This window comes from Canis aureus, chromosome 19 (assembly GCF_053574225.1).
Source record: "Canis aureus isolate CA01 chromosome 19, VMU_Caureus_v.1.0, whole genome shotgun sequence".
Classification (NCBI taxonomy): Eukaryota; Metazoa; Chordata; class Mammalia; order Carnivora; family Canidae; genus Canis; species Canis aureus.
Window position 1 is genome coordinate 57,897,958 of NC_135629.1, and position 15,446 is coordinate 57,913,403.

General features: G+C 60.8%; 1 protein-coding gene and 2 long non-coding RNA genes across 3 annotated transcripts; 1 reads left to right on the plus strand and 2 right to left on the minus strand.

The window, feature by feature from the left end:
* Window positions 1-611: 611 nt before the first annotated feature.
* Window positions 612-2,981, minus strand: LOC144290914 (uncharacterized). The gene is made up of 2 exons (XR_013358397.1): window positions 1,293-2,981; window positions 612-989 (listed from the first exon to the last, which is right to left on the minus strand). It is a non-coding gene; the product is annotated as an uncharacterized LOC144290914 (long non-coding RNA).
* A 1,444-nt stretch (window positions 2,982-4,425) lies between these two features.
* On the minus strand, window positions 4,426-6,495 carry GADD45B (growth arrest and DNA damage inducible beta). Its single transcript, XM_077860601.1, has 4 exons — window positions 6,209-6,495; window positions 6,029-6,130; window positions 5,405-5,627; window positions 4,426-5,149 (listed from the first exon to the last, which is right to left on the minus strand). The coding sequence occupies exons 1-4, from the start codon at window positions 6,250-6,252 to the stop codon at window positions 5,036-5,038; spliced, it is 483 nt and encodes a 160-aa protein (XP_077716727.1). The 5' UTR covers window positions 6,253-6,495; the 3' UTR covers window positions 4,426-5,035.
* A 4,831-nt stretch (window positions 6,496-11,326) lies between these two features.
* On the plus strand, window positions 11,327-15,017 carry LOC144290920 (uncharacterized). The gene is made up of 3 exons (XR_013358400.1): window positions 11,327-11,828; window positions 12,188-12,272; window positions 13,982-15,017. It is a non-coding gene; the product is annotated as an uncharacterized LOC144290920 (long non-coding RNA).
* Window positions 15,018-15,446: the final 429 nt, after the last annotated feature.

Below are 15,446 nucleotides of genomic sequence, written 5' to 3' on the forward strand. Positions count from 1 at the left end.
CTCACCCGGGACCCAGATGAGAAGCCAACGGTGGCAGGATTGAATTTGTCCTTACAACCTCGCAGGTGCTGAGAACCTGGGAAGGTGAGCCGGTGTTAGCTTGGGGAAAGGTCGTCCTGAGGGTTCGGGGCGGAGGGGTCAGCGTGTGCACAAGCCAGAGCTTACACGGCGGGTGTGCAAGCAGTGTCTGGGCGGGAGGCCTGGTGCAAAGCCCCCGCCTGGCGTGCCCGCTGATGTCAGCTCTGCGCGACACTCTGGGTGCCCTCCCCCGTGTCCTGGTCCATACGGGGGGCTGCTAGCGTGCACACATGGGACCACAGACCCAGGGCAGGCCATCCAAGTTTGATCGTGACACGCGCTACATGGGTGAACCTCCAAACATCATGTAAGGATGAGAAGCCATCTGGTGTGTGATCCCATTTCTGTGAAATGTGCCGAACACAGCGAAGCCACAGAGACAGGAAACGGACTCATGGGTGCCAGGAGCTGGGGAAGGGGATGGGGAGTGATGGCCAACAGGGACGGGCCTTCTTCTGGGGTGATGGAATGTTCTGGAACTAGACCTCAGTGATAATTGCACGAATCTGTGAAGCATGCTCAAAACCACTAAGTAACCCTTTAAAGGGGGTACATTTTTTTTTTAAGATTTTATTTATTTATTCATGAGAGACACACAGAGAGGCGAGACACAGGCAGAGGGAGCAGCAGGCTCCATGGAGGGAGCCCGATGTGGGACTTGGTCCCGAGGGTTTCATGCCCTGGGCCGAAGGCAGACGCTAAACCATTGAGCCACCCAGGGATCCCCCTAAAGGGGGTACATTTTATGGTATGTACGTTATATCTCAATTACATAAAAATGAACATATAAATAGATATAAAATCCTAACTGCGAATCACACGGGCCTTGGCCTGCTCCCCGGTTGTGCCACTGTCCAACTGTGTGACCTTGGGCAAGTTGCTGCACTTCTCTGAGCCCGTGCGCTCCCTTTCTGTGAAAAGCAGATAAGGATAGTCAGTACCTTGTGCAGTTGTTTGGAGGCCAAACCGAGATAGCGGAGCAGAAGCCGCCCCGGGCAACGCCGGCGCTTCTATCACTGCTCCCAGCCTGGCTGCCGTGTTTGGCCCTCTTCCTCCCACACCCCTGCTTGTGCTCAAGTCCAGGCACACGCTATGTGTTTCATGACACGCTCACAAGGCCAGCCCCCTTCTCCGGGCATCGGGGGTTCGGGAAATGGGTGAATCCTACAAGCTGTGAGGGCCTGGGGGCAGAGACCACATCTGTATTTACATACCTGTCAACATGCATGTAATTCTGCGTCCACGTCCATTTTGGCGGGTGTGTGTCCACACACAGACAGATGCTCAGGGGAGGCTGTGTCTAAGGGACAAACACGGAGGGGGAGCTCCGAGAAGCTAAGTGACTGGCCCCAGGGGAAGGAGAAGGGGAAGCCGGAGCTCCGGCCTCTGCCCAGGAGTGTCTGGGTGACAGGGTGTGTGAAGTCTGGGGACCTGGGTGTGCACCTGTGTGCGTGCATGTGTGTCTCAGGTCCGCGGCGTAGGTGTGGGCAGAAGCGAGCTCGGGTACCCTGAAGCGAACCTGCATCCCACCACGCATGTCCACCTGCACCCTCCTGCTGCGGACGGGGCCCTGTCTCCTGGCGACGGGAGCCTAGGGGAGCCACCTGCAGAGGTGACCGGGCAGCTTCTCTCTGGCCCCCTCTGGAGAGAACTGTGCGGGGGAGTGTCCTGGGGCCGGTGCTGTCTATCCCCTTTCTCCTGAGCCTGCCTTGTCCCCAGGGGCTGACCAGCCCGTCGGTGACAGTTCAAGATCTTGGCCAGTCTGTGGCTCCTCCACGCTGGGCCTCATCTTCGCTTCTGGAAAACGGACAGCAGCACCCAGGACTGCAGTCAAGGCGTCAGGGTGTTTCTGTCCAGGGAAGATGGAATAAGCCTCGTGAGACGGCGGCACCACAACCCAACGCTCATGTCTCCTCGGTGAGTCAGGGAAACTTCAAGCTTCTGTTAATGCGCCACCACCGCCACCACCACAGCAACGGGGACAGTAGCAGGAGAACCACTGCTGGAACCTAAGGCCGGAGCCCCTGCGTTTGCACAGGCTCATGCCCAGAGAGCTGCGGGTTTGAATTCCAGGCCGTGGGTCTGTCTCCATGCTGGGAGGCCTCACCCCTCCCTGGCCTGTGTTCTTCACCTGCCACGTGAAGGAACCAAATATCCCAAGTTTGGGTCAAACCGGGGCGAGGGAAAGAGATGCGCTGGGTCCTGAGACAGAAGGAAAAATGAGCCACACCAACCCTACCGTGATCTACGATTCTGTCCGCCAGCAAAAGTGTCCTGTCCTTTCCTTCCATTCGAGTTTTTAAAACATTGCTTGGAAAAAAAAAAAACAACAACAAAAAAACATTGCTTGAAAATAGTCTTCAACTTGCTGACTTTGGGGCACCCGCTTTCTTAAATTTTGCATGGGAGGCTCGCCATGATGTCACAGGATAGAGTAAGGAGATGATTCTGGAAATGCACGGGGCATCATAATAGTGCTGGGCCAGCAATGATAATGGCCAATCGTTGTTAAACCTTCTATGTGGGAAGCCCCCGTCTAAACAATACGTATTTCATTTAACCTTCTCGACGTTCTGTGAGGAAGACAGCATTATTATTTTGAATTTTGGGCTGTGAGACTGAGGCACCGAGGGGCTAGGGTACCAGCTGAGAGTCACACAACTGGGAGCCTACCCAGGCCTTTGTAAGTCCTTGGGGCCCAGGAGCCTGGAGTCTTGCCCTACTGGACAGGGGACCTAGGCCTGAGAGGGTCACAGGTCACAGGTCCTTCTGGATGGCCAGAATCAAGATGGAGATAGGTGGAGCAGGAGGCAGGTGAGCCTCCCCCAGAGGAGCCAACCACAGAGGGCGGACCCTCTTCCCGCTAGTTCTTCCCCATTAAGCCCCCTCCCACTGAGGCGGGGGTTCCCTCCCCACTGGCTTTTTCTCAGGGATCCCCCTCCCCCTCCCCCCACACCCTCACCCTCTGAGTCCCCTTCCTCCCTCCTCACCTCTCAACCCCAGAAGGGATCCCCCCTCCCCACTGGGGCTTCCTATCTGCCCCTCCCCCACCCAACGAGGGTCCTTACTGAGCTGCCAGCCCCTCTAGGTTCCTCCCAGGCTCCCCCCAGCCCAAACCCTCTCCCCTCCAATCTCCCCCCCCCCAACCCCCAGGGCTCTGGCCGCTCCACTTAGCATCTCCCCTCCCCCTAACCTCTGCACACCTCTTCTGCTGCTCCCCCCACTCACCCCGGGGTCCCCATGGAGGGCTCCACCTCTGGGTTTCCTCCCTGCCCCAGGGACCGCGGCTCCCCAGCTCCCCAGCTCCCCAGCTCGGGTCTCCCCTTCCCTCCACCCCAGGATGAATTCCCACCCCTCCCTCCCTCTCCCTGGGGCTTCCCCCTCCACCTGTCCCTCCCTCCCAACCGCCCCGCGGGGCTCCCCCCAGCCCCGTGACTCCCGGGGCACCGCCGGGGTTTTCCTCCCGCGCCCACGTAGGGCTCCGTGGAAAGGTCGCGGCCTGCGGCGGGGCTCGCCCCGTCCCCCTCCCCGCGGTGCTTGGGGACACGCGGCCGGCCCACCCCGCAGCCGGGGCGGGAAGAGCGGGGCCGGCGGGAGCTGGGGCGGGGAGCCCGCGGCGGGGGAGGCACCGCCTGCGCCGGGAGAACCGGGAGGTGGCCGCCGGCCTCACAGTTTCGGTTTAGAGGCAAGAGGCAGCCCCGTGCCAAGTCCGGCTGGGCTGGGAGCACGACTTCCTTGGGTGTTTTTTGCTTGTTGATCTTAGTTTGGGGAAAGAAAAAAAAAATTTTTTTTTTCTTCAGTGCAGTGAAGGAGCCTATCTGGGGAGGGAGAAGGCTGGGTGGGTGGAGGGCCGCTCCCGGGGGGTTGCCTGGAGGAGCCCTTCCTGCAAGGCCAGCCCTGCCCCGCAGCCCTGAGCCCACCGGGGTCCATGCCCCCTTGACCTCTCTGGCCTTGGGTGGGGGGAGGGGCAGGCAGGGGCTGCAGCCAGCCCCCCAGGGCTGCGTCTCTATATGCCCAGAGCTTGGGGTTGACTCCAGCACAGCCAGTAACAGCTGTGGCACAGCGGCCAGGTTTCGTAATAAACCGGTCTTTTAATTGCTATGGGGCAGGAGGGAGGATAAAAAAAAAAAAAAAAAAGAGGCAAAGGTTTGTTGGGCTTGGTTGGCGCCGGCTGCAGAGAGAAGAGGCACTGTTTTTGCAAAGGAGCCTGGAGCTGCTAACAGGGACTTAAGTAACACTTCCTGGTGAGCCTGCAGGAGGGGGCTCGGTGGGCAGTGTAGGCTGGGGCGCGGGGAGGGGCGCAGAGGTCCTGGCCCCTCTCAGAGGTGGCAAATACACAAGAACCCAGAAGCTTTAGAAATTTATTACAAGGTCATCATAGAAGTAAAAATATATGTATCTATATAAGCTTCCCAGCTCTCTCAGTGGTTCAAGTAACAAGTGCAAGTAACAAAATAGATTGTCTATTACATTTGCAAACTGGGAGTTCATGGGTACAGAGCAACCTCGGCCCCAGCTCCCAAGTCCCAAAGTATAGTCCCGGCAAGGGTGCAGACCCTCGGTCAAGCGAGTCTCATGCAGATGTCAGCGCCGGTCACAAGAAGGGTGGGGGACGCAGTAGGTCTCACTCCACCCGAGTGTGGAGTCCAGGCCCTCCACGGTGGGGGAGGCCGCTGCTCCCCCACTCCAGCTGCTCTGTCGCAAAGCCTGAGCTCCAGGTTCCCGTCTCCTGCTGGCCCGGGTCCCCCTCTTCTCCTCTCTCGGGGGCCGCCACGGGCGCTGCTCCGGGCTCACCGCCCTGGGGGCGGCTGCACGCTCCCCTCTTCTCCAATGATTCTGCCCCCATGGTCTCACAGGTTGGGTTGTTTTGGGGGGTTGTTCTGGGGGGGAGGGGTCAAATATTTATTTTATTTTTTTTTTGGTAGCAACTCAACAGGCTCTGATGCTGGGAAGGGTCTCAGCGCTCCTGGAGGGAGATGTAGGGAACCCACTGGTTGTTCCCTCGGCTCTCTTCGCAGTAACTGGCTACCTCCACCAGGCCGTGGCTTTTCCAGGCGTCTGTGTGAGGGTTCTGTGACGGGGTGAAAAGAGGGGGTTCAGTGGGAGCCCCAGGAGTGGGCAGGAAGCCTCCGTCTCCCAGGGCCCCTCTGGGGAAAACAGGCCAGCTCAAAATAGCTCCCCGGGGGAAGGAGGCCCCGGCGGGCGGCCCACGGGACATGCCGATCGTGGCTGAGTGCTGAGCTGGTGCGAGGCCGGCCAGCTCCACTTTGTTGACAAACACGGGCCCAGGTGCCTGGGCAGGGTGGGGCCAGCCGCCGCGACTCACCGTGACCAGGAGGCAGTGCAGGTCTCGGGCCTCGGCGGTGCCCTGGGTCTCCGCCGGCTCTCCCAGCAGCTGGGCCAGGCGCTGCATGCCTGACACCCGGACGATGTCGATGTCGTTGTCACAGCAGAAGGACTGGATGAGCGTGAAGTGGATCTGCAGGGCGATGTCGTCCTCCTCCTCCTCATCAATGGCCAGCAGGCACAGGACCACGCTGTCAGGGTCCCTAAAGGGGGCCAGAGGAAGGAGACGGGATCAGCTGGGGACTCAGAAAAGGCCACGGGGTTACGGGGGAGTTTCGAAAGGCAAAGAGAAACCGAAGCCCAGTGAGGGATCGCATGTGCATGCAGCTGGAGGGGGGTGGGGAGAAGATGCACGCTTCAGGACTTGCGGGGGGGGGGGGGAGGGGGGCAGGCAGGAGCAAACAGGGTGGTGGGTGCTTGCAAAGGGTGCCGTCAGGATACTGCAACCTCTCCCCCCCTCCGATGGAAGGCACAGATGCCCTGAGCGCACGGTGGGGACGCTGGGGGAAACCCGAGCCCTGTGCGAGAGAGGGGTGCAGCAGGGAGCGTGCAGAGCGGAGGGGGTCCCCACCCGCGCCCAGTCCGGGGACGTGGTGTGACTCACACATTCATCAACTTGGCTGACTCGTACACCCCCACGGTGAGGCGGTCCTGGCGCTGCGCGGCCACCAGCAGCTCCTCCACCGCGGCGCTCACGGTCTGCATCCTGGGGGCAGGAGAGAGGGAGGGTCAGCGCCCTGCCGGCCACCGGTCGCTCGGGTCCCCGCGTGGCCCGGCTACTTACTTCTGCGCCGCGTTGTCGCACGCCACGAGCTCTTCCAGCGTCATGTTGCAGTTATAATCCACAGTGGAAAGCAGCCCCACGGCAGCCCCAGGCGAGAAAATGCAAAATCCGAGGCCGGAAAGCCCAAACCCTTCCCTCGGAGCCCGAGCGCTCGGTCAAGACCTTCGGGAGGCAGCGAAATCCTCCCCCAGAGAAGGCGGAGAAAAATGCCCAAGTCCTCGGCAGGAATAATCCGCGCGGCCGCAGAGGAGGGATCGCGTCCACGGCTCCGGCGATCTGAGCCCGCGGCCGCCGGCGCTGCCTTTTATAGCCTCGGGGCTGGAGGCGTGGCCTCGGCGGCGCGTCCGCCCCTCCTATTGGCCAGCCCACAAAGGCGAGAGAGAGGCGCGCCGCGGTTGGCCGACGCCGCGGCCCACGTGGGGGGAGCGGGGAGGAGGGCGCGGGGTCGGGGGAGCGCGAGCGCCAGAAAAGAGAAAAAAAAAAAGCAGAAGTTTTCCTCCTGATTTCCCGGCAGCTGAGCCGCGTTTCGGGGCGCGCGCGGGATTTCCAGCGCGCAAGGCCGGCGCGGCCTTTCGGAGTTGGTGGAGGGAGGGGGGGGCGCCTGGAATCCCCTCCTGGTCCCGGGAGAGTCCCCGGCCCGCGCCTTTCCCAAGTTGTGCTCGAGGCCTGCACGGGGCGGGGGGCCCCAGTTCGCAGCCTGATCCCACCCAGGCGGGCAGGGGGGTGGCCGCGGAGACCCCAGACCCGGGGTGACTTGTCTGGAGCTCTGGGTCCCAGCCTGTCTGATGGCCTTGCAGCCCGGGCCTCCCTGGCTTGGAGGGAGCGTTAAATAAAGGGCACACAGAGTGTCCCATGGATGGTGGTGGTCGCAGGAGGCCCCCTCGAGGCCCCCCCAGGTTGGGAGCTGCGAAGGTGGCCTCTGTGTGGCCACCTGCCCCCTGAGAACGCGTCCCAGCCTCACGGAGCTGCAGGAAGCATTGAATAAAATAAGGGGCACACGCAGGAAGTGTCACCCCGTGGCACCGGCTGGCCGCCTCGAGGTCCCCAGCAGCAAGGGCTGCACAGCTCTAGGCACTCGAGGGACGAGAGTGGTCGCCCCCTCGTCACCCCCCCGCCGCGAGTTTCAGGGTGGAGCGCGCGTGGGAGGCGCAGGTGGCCCTGCGGCAGCCGGGCCCGCGCCCCCTGCCGGCGCCTGGCGCTGCACCCCTGAGCGCCCCTCTGCACCTGAGGGTGCGGGGACTTGGCCGCGGGGGAGGCCGGGGCGCCCTGTTCTCGCCCGCGCCGCCCCTTCAGGTCGGCTTGCAGGGGCCGTGGCCACTCTGATCCCTCCTTCCGGAGGGGACGCTGATGAGGACGGAGCGCGCGTCCTGTGCACCAGGCTCACGGCATCATGAGTCTTTTAATTTTCCAGGACCCAGGAAGCAGGGTCCATGCTTATGTGCATTAGACAAAAGGGGAAACTGAGGCACGGGCAGTCCCCCCCCCCTCCCTCGCACACGCACTCCCGCAAGCCACCGGGCAGGGCGTGTTGGAGCCACACGTGTGCGACAGGGGGACGGCCGCCGGCCTCGCCGTCTCCCCCAGGAAGGCGGTTCACGAGCCTGGCGGGCAGGCAGCGTGGGACTGCCTCCCACGGCCGATCGGGGGCTCCCGCGTGACTCACAGCAGCGTCCCCTCCCCCGCCAGCCTGGGGTCTGGCCTTCAGCCCCGCGGCTTGCTTCCCGGGGCTCCCGGGCCCCGCGGTCCGGCTGACGCATCGCACCGCCTCCGCGCCGCCCACCGGGCTGGCGCCGAACCTCCCGGGCGCCGAGAGGCGGGGCGGCGCCACCTGGTGGCCGCACGAGGTCCCTGCGCCCCAAGCGCCGGAAGGGACGCACGGGGGTGGTGCGGGGAGGGGTGAGGCGGCGGGTGAGGAGGCTGGGCCTGGGGTGACGGTCGCTGTATTTCATAGACACAACATCTTGTGCAACATGTGACTTTATCGATGTCCTGTCTTTTGAAAAGCAAAGAGGCAAAGTGCTGCCCGGGGGTGTCTGCCTTTTAAATGATGGTGAAAGACACTTAGACCATCTGTAAATGCACCATCCAGAGGCATGAAATGCATCCAGGGTGCAGTGAAGCCAGCACCGCCGGCCGGAGCCATCAGCCCCCGCACGAACTCGGCGCCCCTTAAACAGGACCCCGGACCCTGGAACCCACCATTCTTTCTGTCTCTGGATTTCTCTATCCCAGACACCGCCTATAAATGGAATCAGACAGTGTTTGTCCTTCTGTGTCTGGCTTATGTCACTGAGCACAATGTCCTCAAGGCTCCTCCACGTGTAGCAGGTGTCAGGATGTCCTTCCTTTTTTTTTTTTTTTCTTTTTTAAATGCAAGTTCTAGCCCAAGGTGGGGCTTGATCTCACGACCCCAAGATGGGGAGTCACAGGCCATATAGACTGAGCCAGCCAAGTGCCCCAGGATTTCCTTCCTTTTTTTTTTTTTTTTTTTAAGATTTTGTTTATTTACTTATTTATTGGAGAAAGAAAGCACGAGCAGGGGGAGGAGCAGAGGGAGAGGGACAAGCAGACTCTACGCTAAGGGTGAGCCCCACTCGGGGCTTGATCCAACGACCCTGAGATCATGACCTGAGCCGAAATCACTGGTGGGCTCCACCAGCTGAGCCACCCTGGCGCCCCTTAAGGCTGAACAATATTCCAGCGTCTGGACGGACCACATTTTGCTTATCTATTCGTCCATCGGTGGACATGGGGTTGCTTGTGCCTTTTGGCTGTTTTGGTTGCCTGTTTTCGTCAGTGAAGCTAACTGGAAGCAGGGCAGGGGGGTGGGGTAGGGAGTGTGTGACACTTGCCTCAGGCACAACTTTCGAGGGAATGCCACAAAACACCGTCATCAAGATCAACAACATTCTAAAGCAGTAAAAATGAAAATGTATGCAAAATGAAACACCCCACCTATGATGAACAAAATATCAAGATTTAAAATGTCCAACAGGGCCAGGGCCGGGCGGTGCAGGGCGGGGTGGGGGCGAGGGAGCAGGGGAGCTGTGCAGGTACAGGGTCGGATCCTCTCTTTATTTATGATTTTCACCTTTCCTTCACCATGGATCCTTTTGCATTGATTTTGAATTTTTAAAATATGTATCTTGATGATTGAGTTTTTGGCGCCCTCCCCTGGATTTCATTCCTGAGGCGAATGCCCCGTGCACCTTACCCTAGACCCAGGCCTTGAGAATGTCCCTATATGCCCCAGGGACAGGTGACCCCATCTACTGGGGGGGAGACCCACAGTCCCCCCATGTGAGACCATTGACCACATTGACAGGGGAGGGTAGACCCACAGCCCCCCGCCCCCTGCTGACATCCCCAGCAAGAAAACGGGCACATCCACCTGCACCTCAAGAATGAGACCCTTTGTCTCTACAATTGATCAACGGAGCCCCATTTTTAGTAACGTTGCAGGGAAGGTGCTAATGAGACCAAACTTTTATTGGCTGCTGAGCATTTTGGAGGCGGCCCTCTCTGGGGGCTCCCCCCGCCCCCCCTCCCCAAGGTGGCACTTCGGGGTCATGGCAAGTTTACAGGGAAGGAATCGAGGCCCCCGCAGACGGCGTTATGAGTTCAAGGGCACAGAGCTCCGAGTCCTCTGAAGATATTCCCAGATGCACCAGGTAGCCCAAGACCCCAGGGGTGACACCGGGATGTTTGGAGCCCAGAGAGGACGGGGTGTGGGGGGGCACCCGGGGGTCAAGGAAGCCACCTGGGGAGCGGACGGAGCAAGGGGAGTGAGGGAGGCTGAGCAGGTGCTGGCCTGGTGGAGGCGGGACGGGCCTGCCCGGCAGAGGCCTGGCCTTTCGGGAAGAGGCTGGTTCCCGGGAAGGGTCCGGACACGGGTTCTTTGAGGTTCTGCTTTGCTCTGGCTGGCAGGGCGGCGCTGGGGTGCAGGCAGCATGGACATTCGGGTTGGGGGGAGGCAAGGTTTAAGGGAGCAGCGAAGAACTCAGTCACCAAAATAGTCTTTTTTTTTTTTCTCTCATGTTTTAAATTGAGATATAATTCACAAACCATCAAGCCCGCTTTTAGCTGAGCTGGTGTCCAGCTCAGAGGGCTTTGAAGAGTGACCAGCCTGTGCAACCATCACCACTGGCCCAGAGTGAGACAAATATTTTGATGTGACAGTTTGACTCAAACAGATGCCCCCCCAAATCCAGGATGGACGGAATCGTAGGGTGTCCCATCGAGGCAGGATCAGGGTGCCGCAGCAAGCCCTGTGCGAGCCCCAGCCCAAAGGAAAAATCAGGATGACTGATCTGCCCTCATTAAAAATTTTGAAAATGTATCTGTGGGTTGTTGTTGTTGTTGTGTTTTTCCATTGGTTGACTTGGTTAAAAACATGACATCAAAATAAGATTTCTCAGGGCGCCTGGGGGGCTCCGATGGTGAAGCGTCTGCCTTGGGCTCAGGTCGTGATCCCGAGGTCCTGGGATCGAGTCCCCAGGTGGGGCTCCCGGCTCAGGCTCCGCGGGGAGTCGGCCTCTCCCTCTGGCTCTGCCTGCTGCTCCCCCTGCTGGTGCGCTCGCTCTCGCGCTCTCACCTCTCTCTCTCTCTCTCTCTCTCTGTAAAATAAATAAATAAAATCTTTAAAACAAACAAAACAAAACAAAAATAGGGTTTCTCATCCTGACTGAGTTTCTGCTTCACCCGTGTCCAGGCCCTGCTTCTTGGGATCCTGCCTGCAAACCCCAGCACCCTACCTCCACCCACCCCTGCACAAACCTGGGTTGTTCCCCATGGATGAAGGAAGAAACCAAGGAGGTTGAGGGGTGGACCTGCCCAGGAGGGGGGGTTCGGGCTCCCAGCCAGCATTGAGGCTGGAATGTCCTGGGAGGAGCCCCTGGCCTGGAAGGAGGGTGGGGGTGCTGCCTGGAGCCCCCCACGGTGATAGGAGGTGTTAGGGACCACAAGTTCGGGTTCTGTAAGCCCAGGCCCTGACCTCCGTGGGGTGGCACTTGGAGGTGGGGCGTCTGGGAGGGACTGGGGCTGGGTGAGGTCATGAGGGTGGAGCCCCAGGGTGGATTAGTGCCCTTATAAGGAGAGGAAGGGACACCAGCACTTTCTTCTCCACCACGTGAGGACCGGTGAGGAGTGAGAGGCCTCCCCAGAGCCCACCCTGCTGCCACCCAACCCCCAACTTCCAACTTCCAGGACGGTGACAAGTCAGGGACCGGGGCTGAAGCACCCCAGGCCACCGCGTCTGGTTGTGGCACCGGAGCCAAGCCGGAGAGGGCGTGAGGGGCGGGGCGGAGTGTGGATGCGGACAGGGCCCCCCCAAACAGCACAGGGAGGGGATGGGAGGACCAAGGGCACCTCTGACTGCTGGGCTCTGGATCCCGGCTCTGTCCCTGTCCCGCTGCGTGAGCTTGGGCACCCCGTTCCGCTCTCTGCTCACGGAAACCACAGCGTGAGCCACGAGTGTTCTGAGCACCCACCCACCGAGTTCATTCTGGTCCACTTAGAAGAGGGCCCTGTGGGGAGCAACTGCCTCGGACTCGGACTCGGGGTGCTTTCTATCTCTGCGGCACTGATTGGAGGCCCGAAGGGAGCCGATACGGCGCTGGGGGTGGGCAGTAACACGACTGCTTCTGGTGGGGTGGGTAGGGGGGGTGACACTGGGGCTGAGACCTGAGTGACACAAAGAAGCCAAGCTTGGGAAGCATGAAGCGAGAGTGCTTCCAGCGCAGCATGTGTAAAGGCCCTGCGGTGAGGCCACACCCGGCCCAGGGAGCCCCAGGGAGCTGCAGCAGAGTTAGTGACGGGCAGAACGGGGGAGATGAGACCAGACATGGGGGCCTCGGGGACAGTGACCGGGGTGTCTGGGTATGACTCTGGATGTGCCAGAAAACCATTGGCAGGTTTGAAGCAGGAAAAGTGCTGATGTCATGACTGATATCATGTGGGTTGTTGTTGTTTTTTTCTCAGAGATGAGCAAGACCTGATTCCTGTCCCTAAGGAGAGGCTTCCGGGTGGACTGGACGTGAGTCATCACCTGAAGTTTGAGATGTTGGTAAGACTGGACGGGCTGGGAGGAGGTGACAAGAGCAAAGGCCAGGAGGCGAGAAGGCCAGGCAGGCTGGGAACTGCTGGGGAGGGGCGGGGGCTGGGAGCAGCAGGTTGAAGGGCTTCTGCTCCGAAGTCACACTCACCCGGCGCGCACCCCACCTGCAGCCCTCCTAAGCTGAGGGTCCTGGAGCTGGGGACTTAATCTCTCAAACTCCTTCTTTTCATGGAAAAATCACACTAGTGAAAAGGCTGCAAGAAAGGGTGACCTAGACAGCGGTTGGTGCACACACAGGAAGCACGGAAAGCGCTTCTCTGCACCCCTCCCCTGCGGGGGTGACCTGGCAATCTGCTAGGAGCCACTCCCCGGACACCCCTGCCCTCCAGGGTCCCTCCTCTGCTCACCCTCCCCAAATGAAATACTCCCCCCGGCCCCCCCCCCCCCAAGCCCTTCCTGCTGCCCAGGCCTTTGCCTTTCCTCTCCCTGGAACACCCCTCCTGCCCTGGGTCACCCGGCCTCTGTCCCCCTCTCCACGGGGCTTCCCTGGCCACCGACCGAGATGCTTCACACACACCCCACCGGCACATTTCATACCCCCCTCTTTTTTTCTTCTTAGCATTTAACACCGGCACACATGCTATATACCTCCATTACCGTGCCCTTTGCTAGAATATGGGCTCCACCAGGGCAGGGGTTCGTGTGTTTTGCTCACCGAGGTAGTTCCAGCACACAGTAGGTGCTCAATAAAGAGGCGTTGGTCATGGGCCCCCTGGGGGACTCAGCGGTTGAGCGTCTGCCTTGGGCCCAGGGCGTGATCCCCTGGTCCCGGGATCGAGTCCCACGTCGGGCTCCCCACAGGGAGCCCGCTTCTCCCTCTGCCTGCGTCTCTGCCTCTGTGTGTGTATCTCATGAGTAAATAAATAAAATGTTAAAAAAAAAAAAAAAAAAGAGGCACTGGTCGCACGCCTGAAGGAGTCCCCTAACCAAAGAAGGGGCCGGTGGGGTGGCCGCCAGTGAGCTGACCGGCATCAAGCTTTATCATTCGCGGGGGAGTTCCTACCCCTCGGGGGCTGAGCCGACCGCTGGCTGGAGGATGCAGTTCCGGGGAGACCGCAGACCACCCTCACCCCAGACCCCGGGACAGGCCGGGGCCCAGAGCCACGGGACGCGGGGGAGTGTTGGACTGACCACCGTAGGCGGTGTAGCCGAGTCCAAATAGCGCACGCCAGGCAGCTTAGCACGGCAGGGATCTATCTCTCCGGGTTCTGGAGGGCAGAGGTCCAAGGTCAAGGTCGTGGCAGGGCTGGTTCCCTGGGGACGTGTCCGGGCCCTGGCGGGGCTGGCGCTCCTTGGCTCACGGGCGCCCGGCTCCCATCTCTGCGTCTCCCTGGGGGTCTGTGTCTTCACAAGGACGTAGTCCGCCTCAATCCCAGTGGCCTCATCAGAACTTAACTAGTTATATCTGCAAAGACCCCACAGGGTCCCCCTCACAGGTTCCAAGGGACGGGACTTTTGGGAAGGGGGACCCTGGTCAGGCCAACAGACAGTGAAGATTCGGAGCTCCCAGGCAGGAGGAGGGCCACACGTGCAGACAGGCCGGCCAGCAGGAGCGGAGGTCGGAGGTGCCAGAGGGGTGCTCCAGGGGCCAGGGTGGGGCTCCCCCTGAACCTCCCTGCCCCGCAGCACCTAACTCCTCGGCTCTGGCTCCCAAACAGGCTCTCAGACCCACCCGTTCTCTCCAGCCTCGGGGTCACCGCCAGCCAGCCTGCCTCTCACACTAGTGGGACCAGGGCAAGAATTCGGGGCACAGGGGTCGCAGAACCCACGTTCGGAAACCCTCCAGTGAGAACCAGCTGCTGCCGCCCAGTGCACTCTGGGCTCCCGTCCAGCCACCCACTCCGGCCACAGACACAGGGAGCATCGGGCCGGGGCAGCCTCACAGCCCAGGATGGATCCTAACCCACGCAGGGAGGACGTGCGCGGCGGGGAGCCCTCGGAGGCTGGCGGCTGCTCCCCAGGTGCGCCCGGTGCCTCTCGCCTGGGAGCTCCACCCGAGGGAGCCCGACGCCCTGTCCCCACAAAACGCGCGCCCCAATATTAACAGCAGCAGTGTTTCTAATTTCCAAAATGTGGAATCAACCCAAATGTCCATGGACTGATGGCGGCTGAGACGGCCGAAGCTCTCCACCTGCTGGAATTCCGTCACCTGCAGCAGGGGCGAGGCCCCCCGAACTCCGGCGGACCCCCAGCCACGGTGCTCGGGGAGGGAGCCACACACAGGAGGCCCCACGGGGTGGCAGGACTGCTCGTCCACGGAGGGGGGCTGGGCGCTGGGGACGGGAAGGGATGGGGCTTCTTTTTGGGGAGATGGAATGTTCTAATGTGGATGGTGGTGGATGCCGAGTGCTGTGAATATTTTTTTAATAATATATTTTTTTAAATTTTTATTTATTTATGATAGTTACAGAGAGAGAGAGAGGCAGAGACACAGGCAGAGGGAGAAGCAGGCTCCATGCACCGGGAGCCCGATGTGGGATTCGATCCCGGGGCTCCAGGATCGCGCCCTGGGCCAAAGGCAGGCGCTAAACCGCTGCGCCACCCAGGGATCCCTGAATATTTTTTTAAAAATCACTGAACTGTGCACTTTTGGGCGAGAATTGTATGCTATGTGACTTTGTGACTTGTATCTCAATAAAGTTGTTGGGGAATCCCAGCTGCAGTCCTGGGACACCCTCCCCTTGGTGGATCTGATTGCCGCCTCCCTCTCCACATCTGGGCTGCGTCCGGGACTCGCCACTCGTGGGGACCCCCTGCCCACCGCAGGACCAGATCCCACGTAAGACGTCCCGCTGCGCTGCAGCCGTGGGGACGTGGGACCCCACGGACCGGGAGAGGGGGTGGCTCAGGCCCCAGCCTGGCCCGCCCGTGAGCTGGACGCCACCCAGGGACCCCATCGACCCGCCTGGGACAGAGGACCTCCCCTCTGAGCCCCACTCCCGACTCCCGGAACTGTGAGACGTAAGCCAGTCTGTAGCTGTTACCCCGAGACAGACCCGGACCCACGCCTCGGAAGCTCCCAGGAAGCCTGAAGCTGACATTCTCCTCCCGGTGGGGTGTGGGGAAGGCGGCCGGAGCCCACGCCGCCTGCCTCTGGTTCTCTCCCCCTGGGCTTTGCTCTAT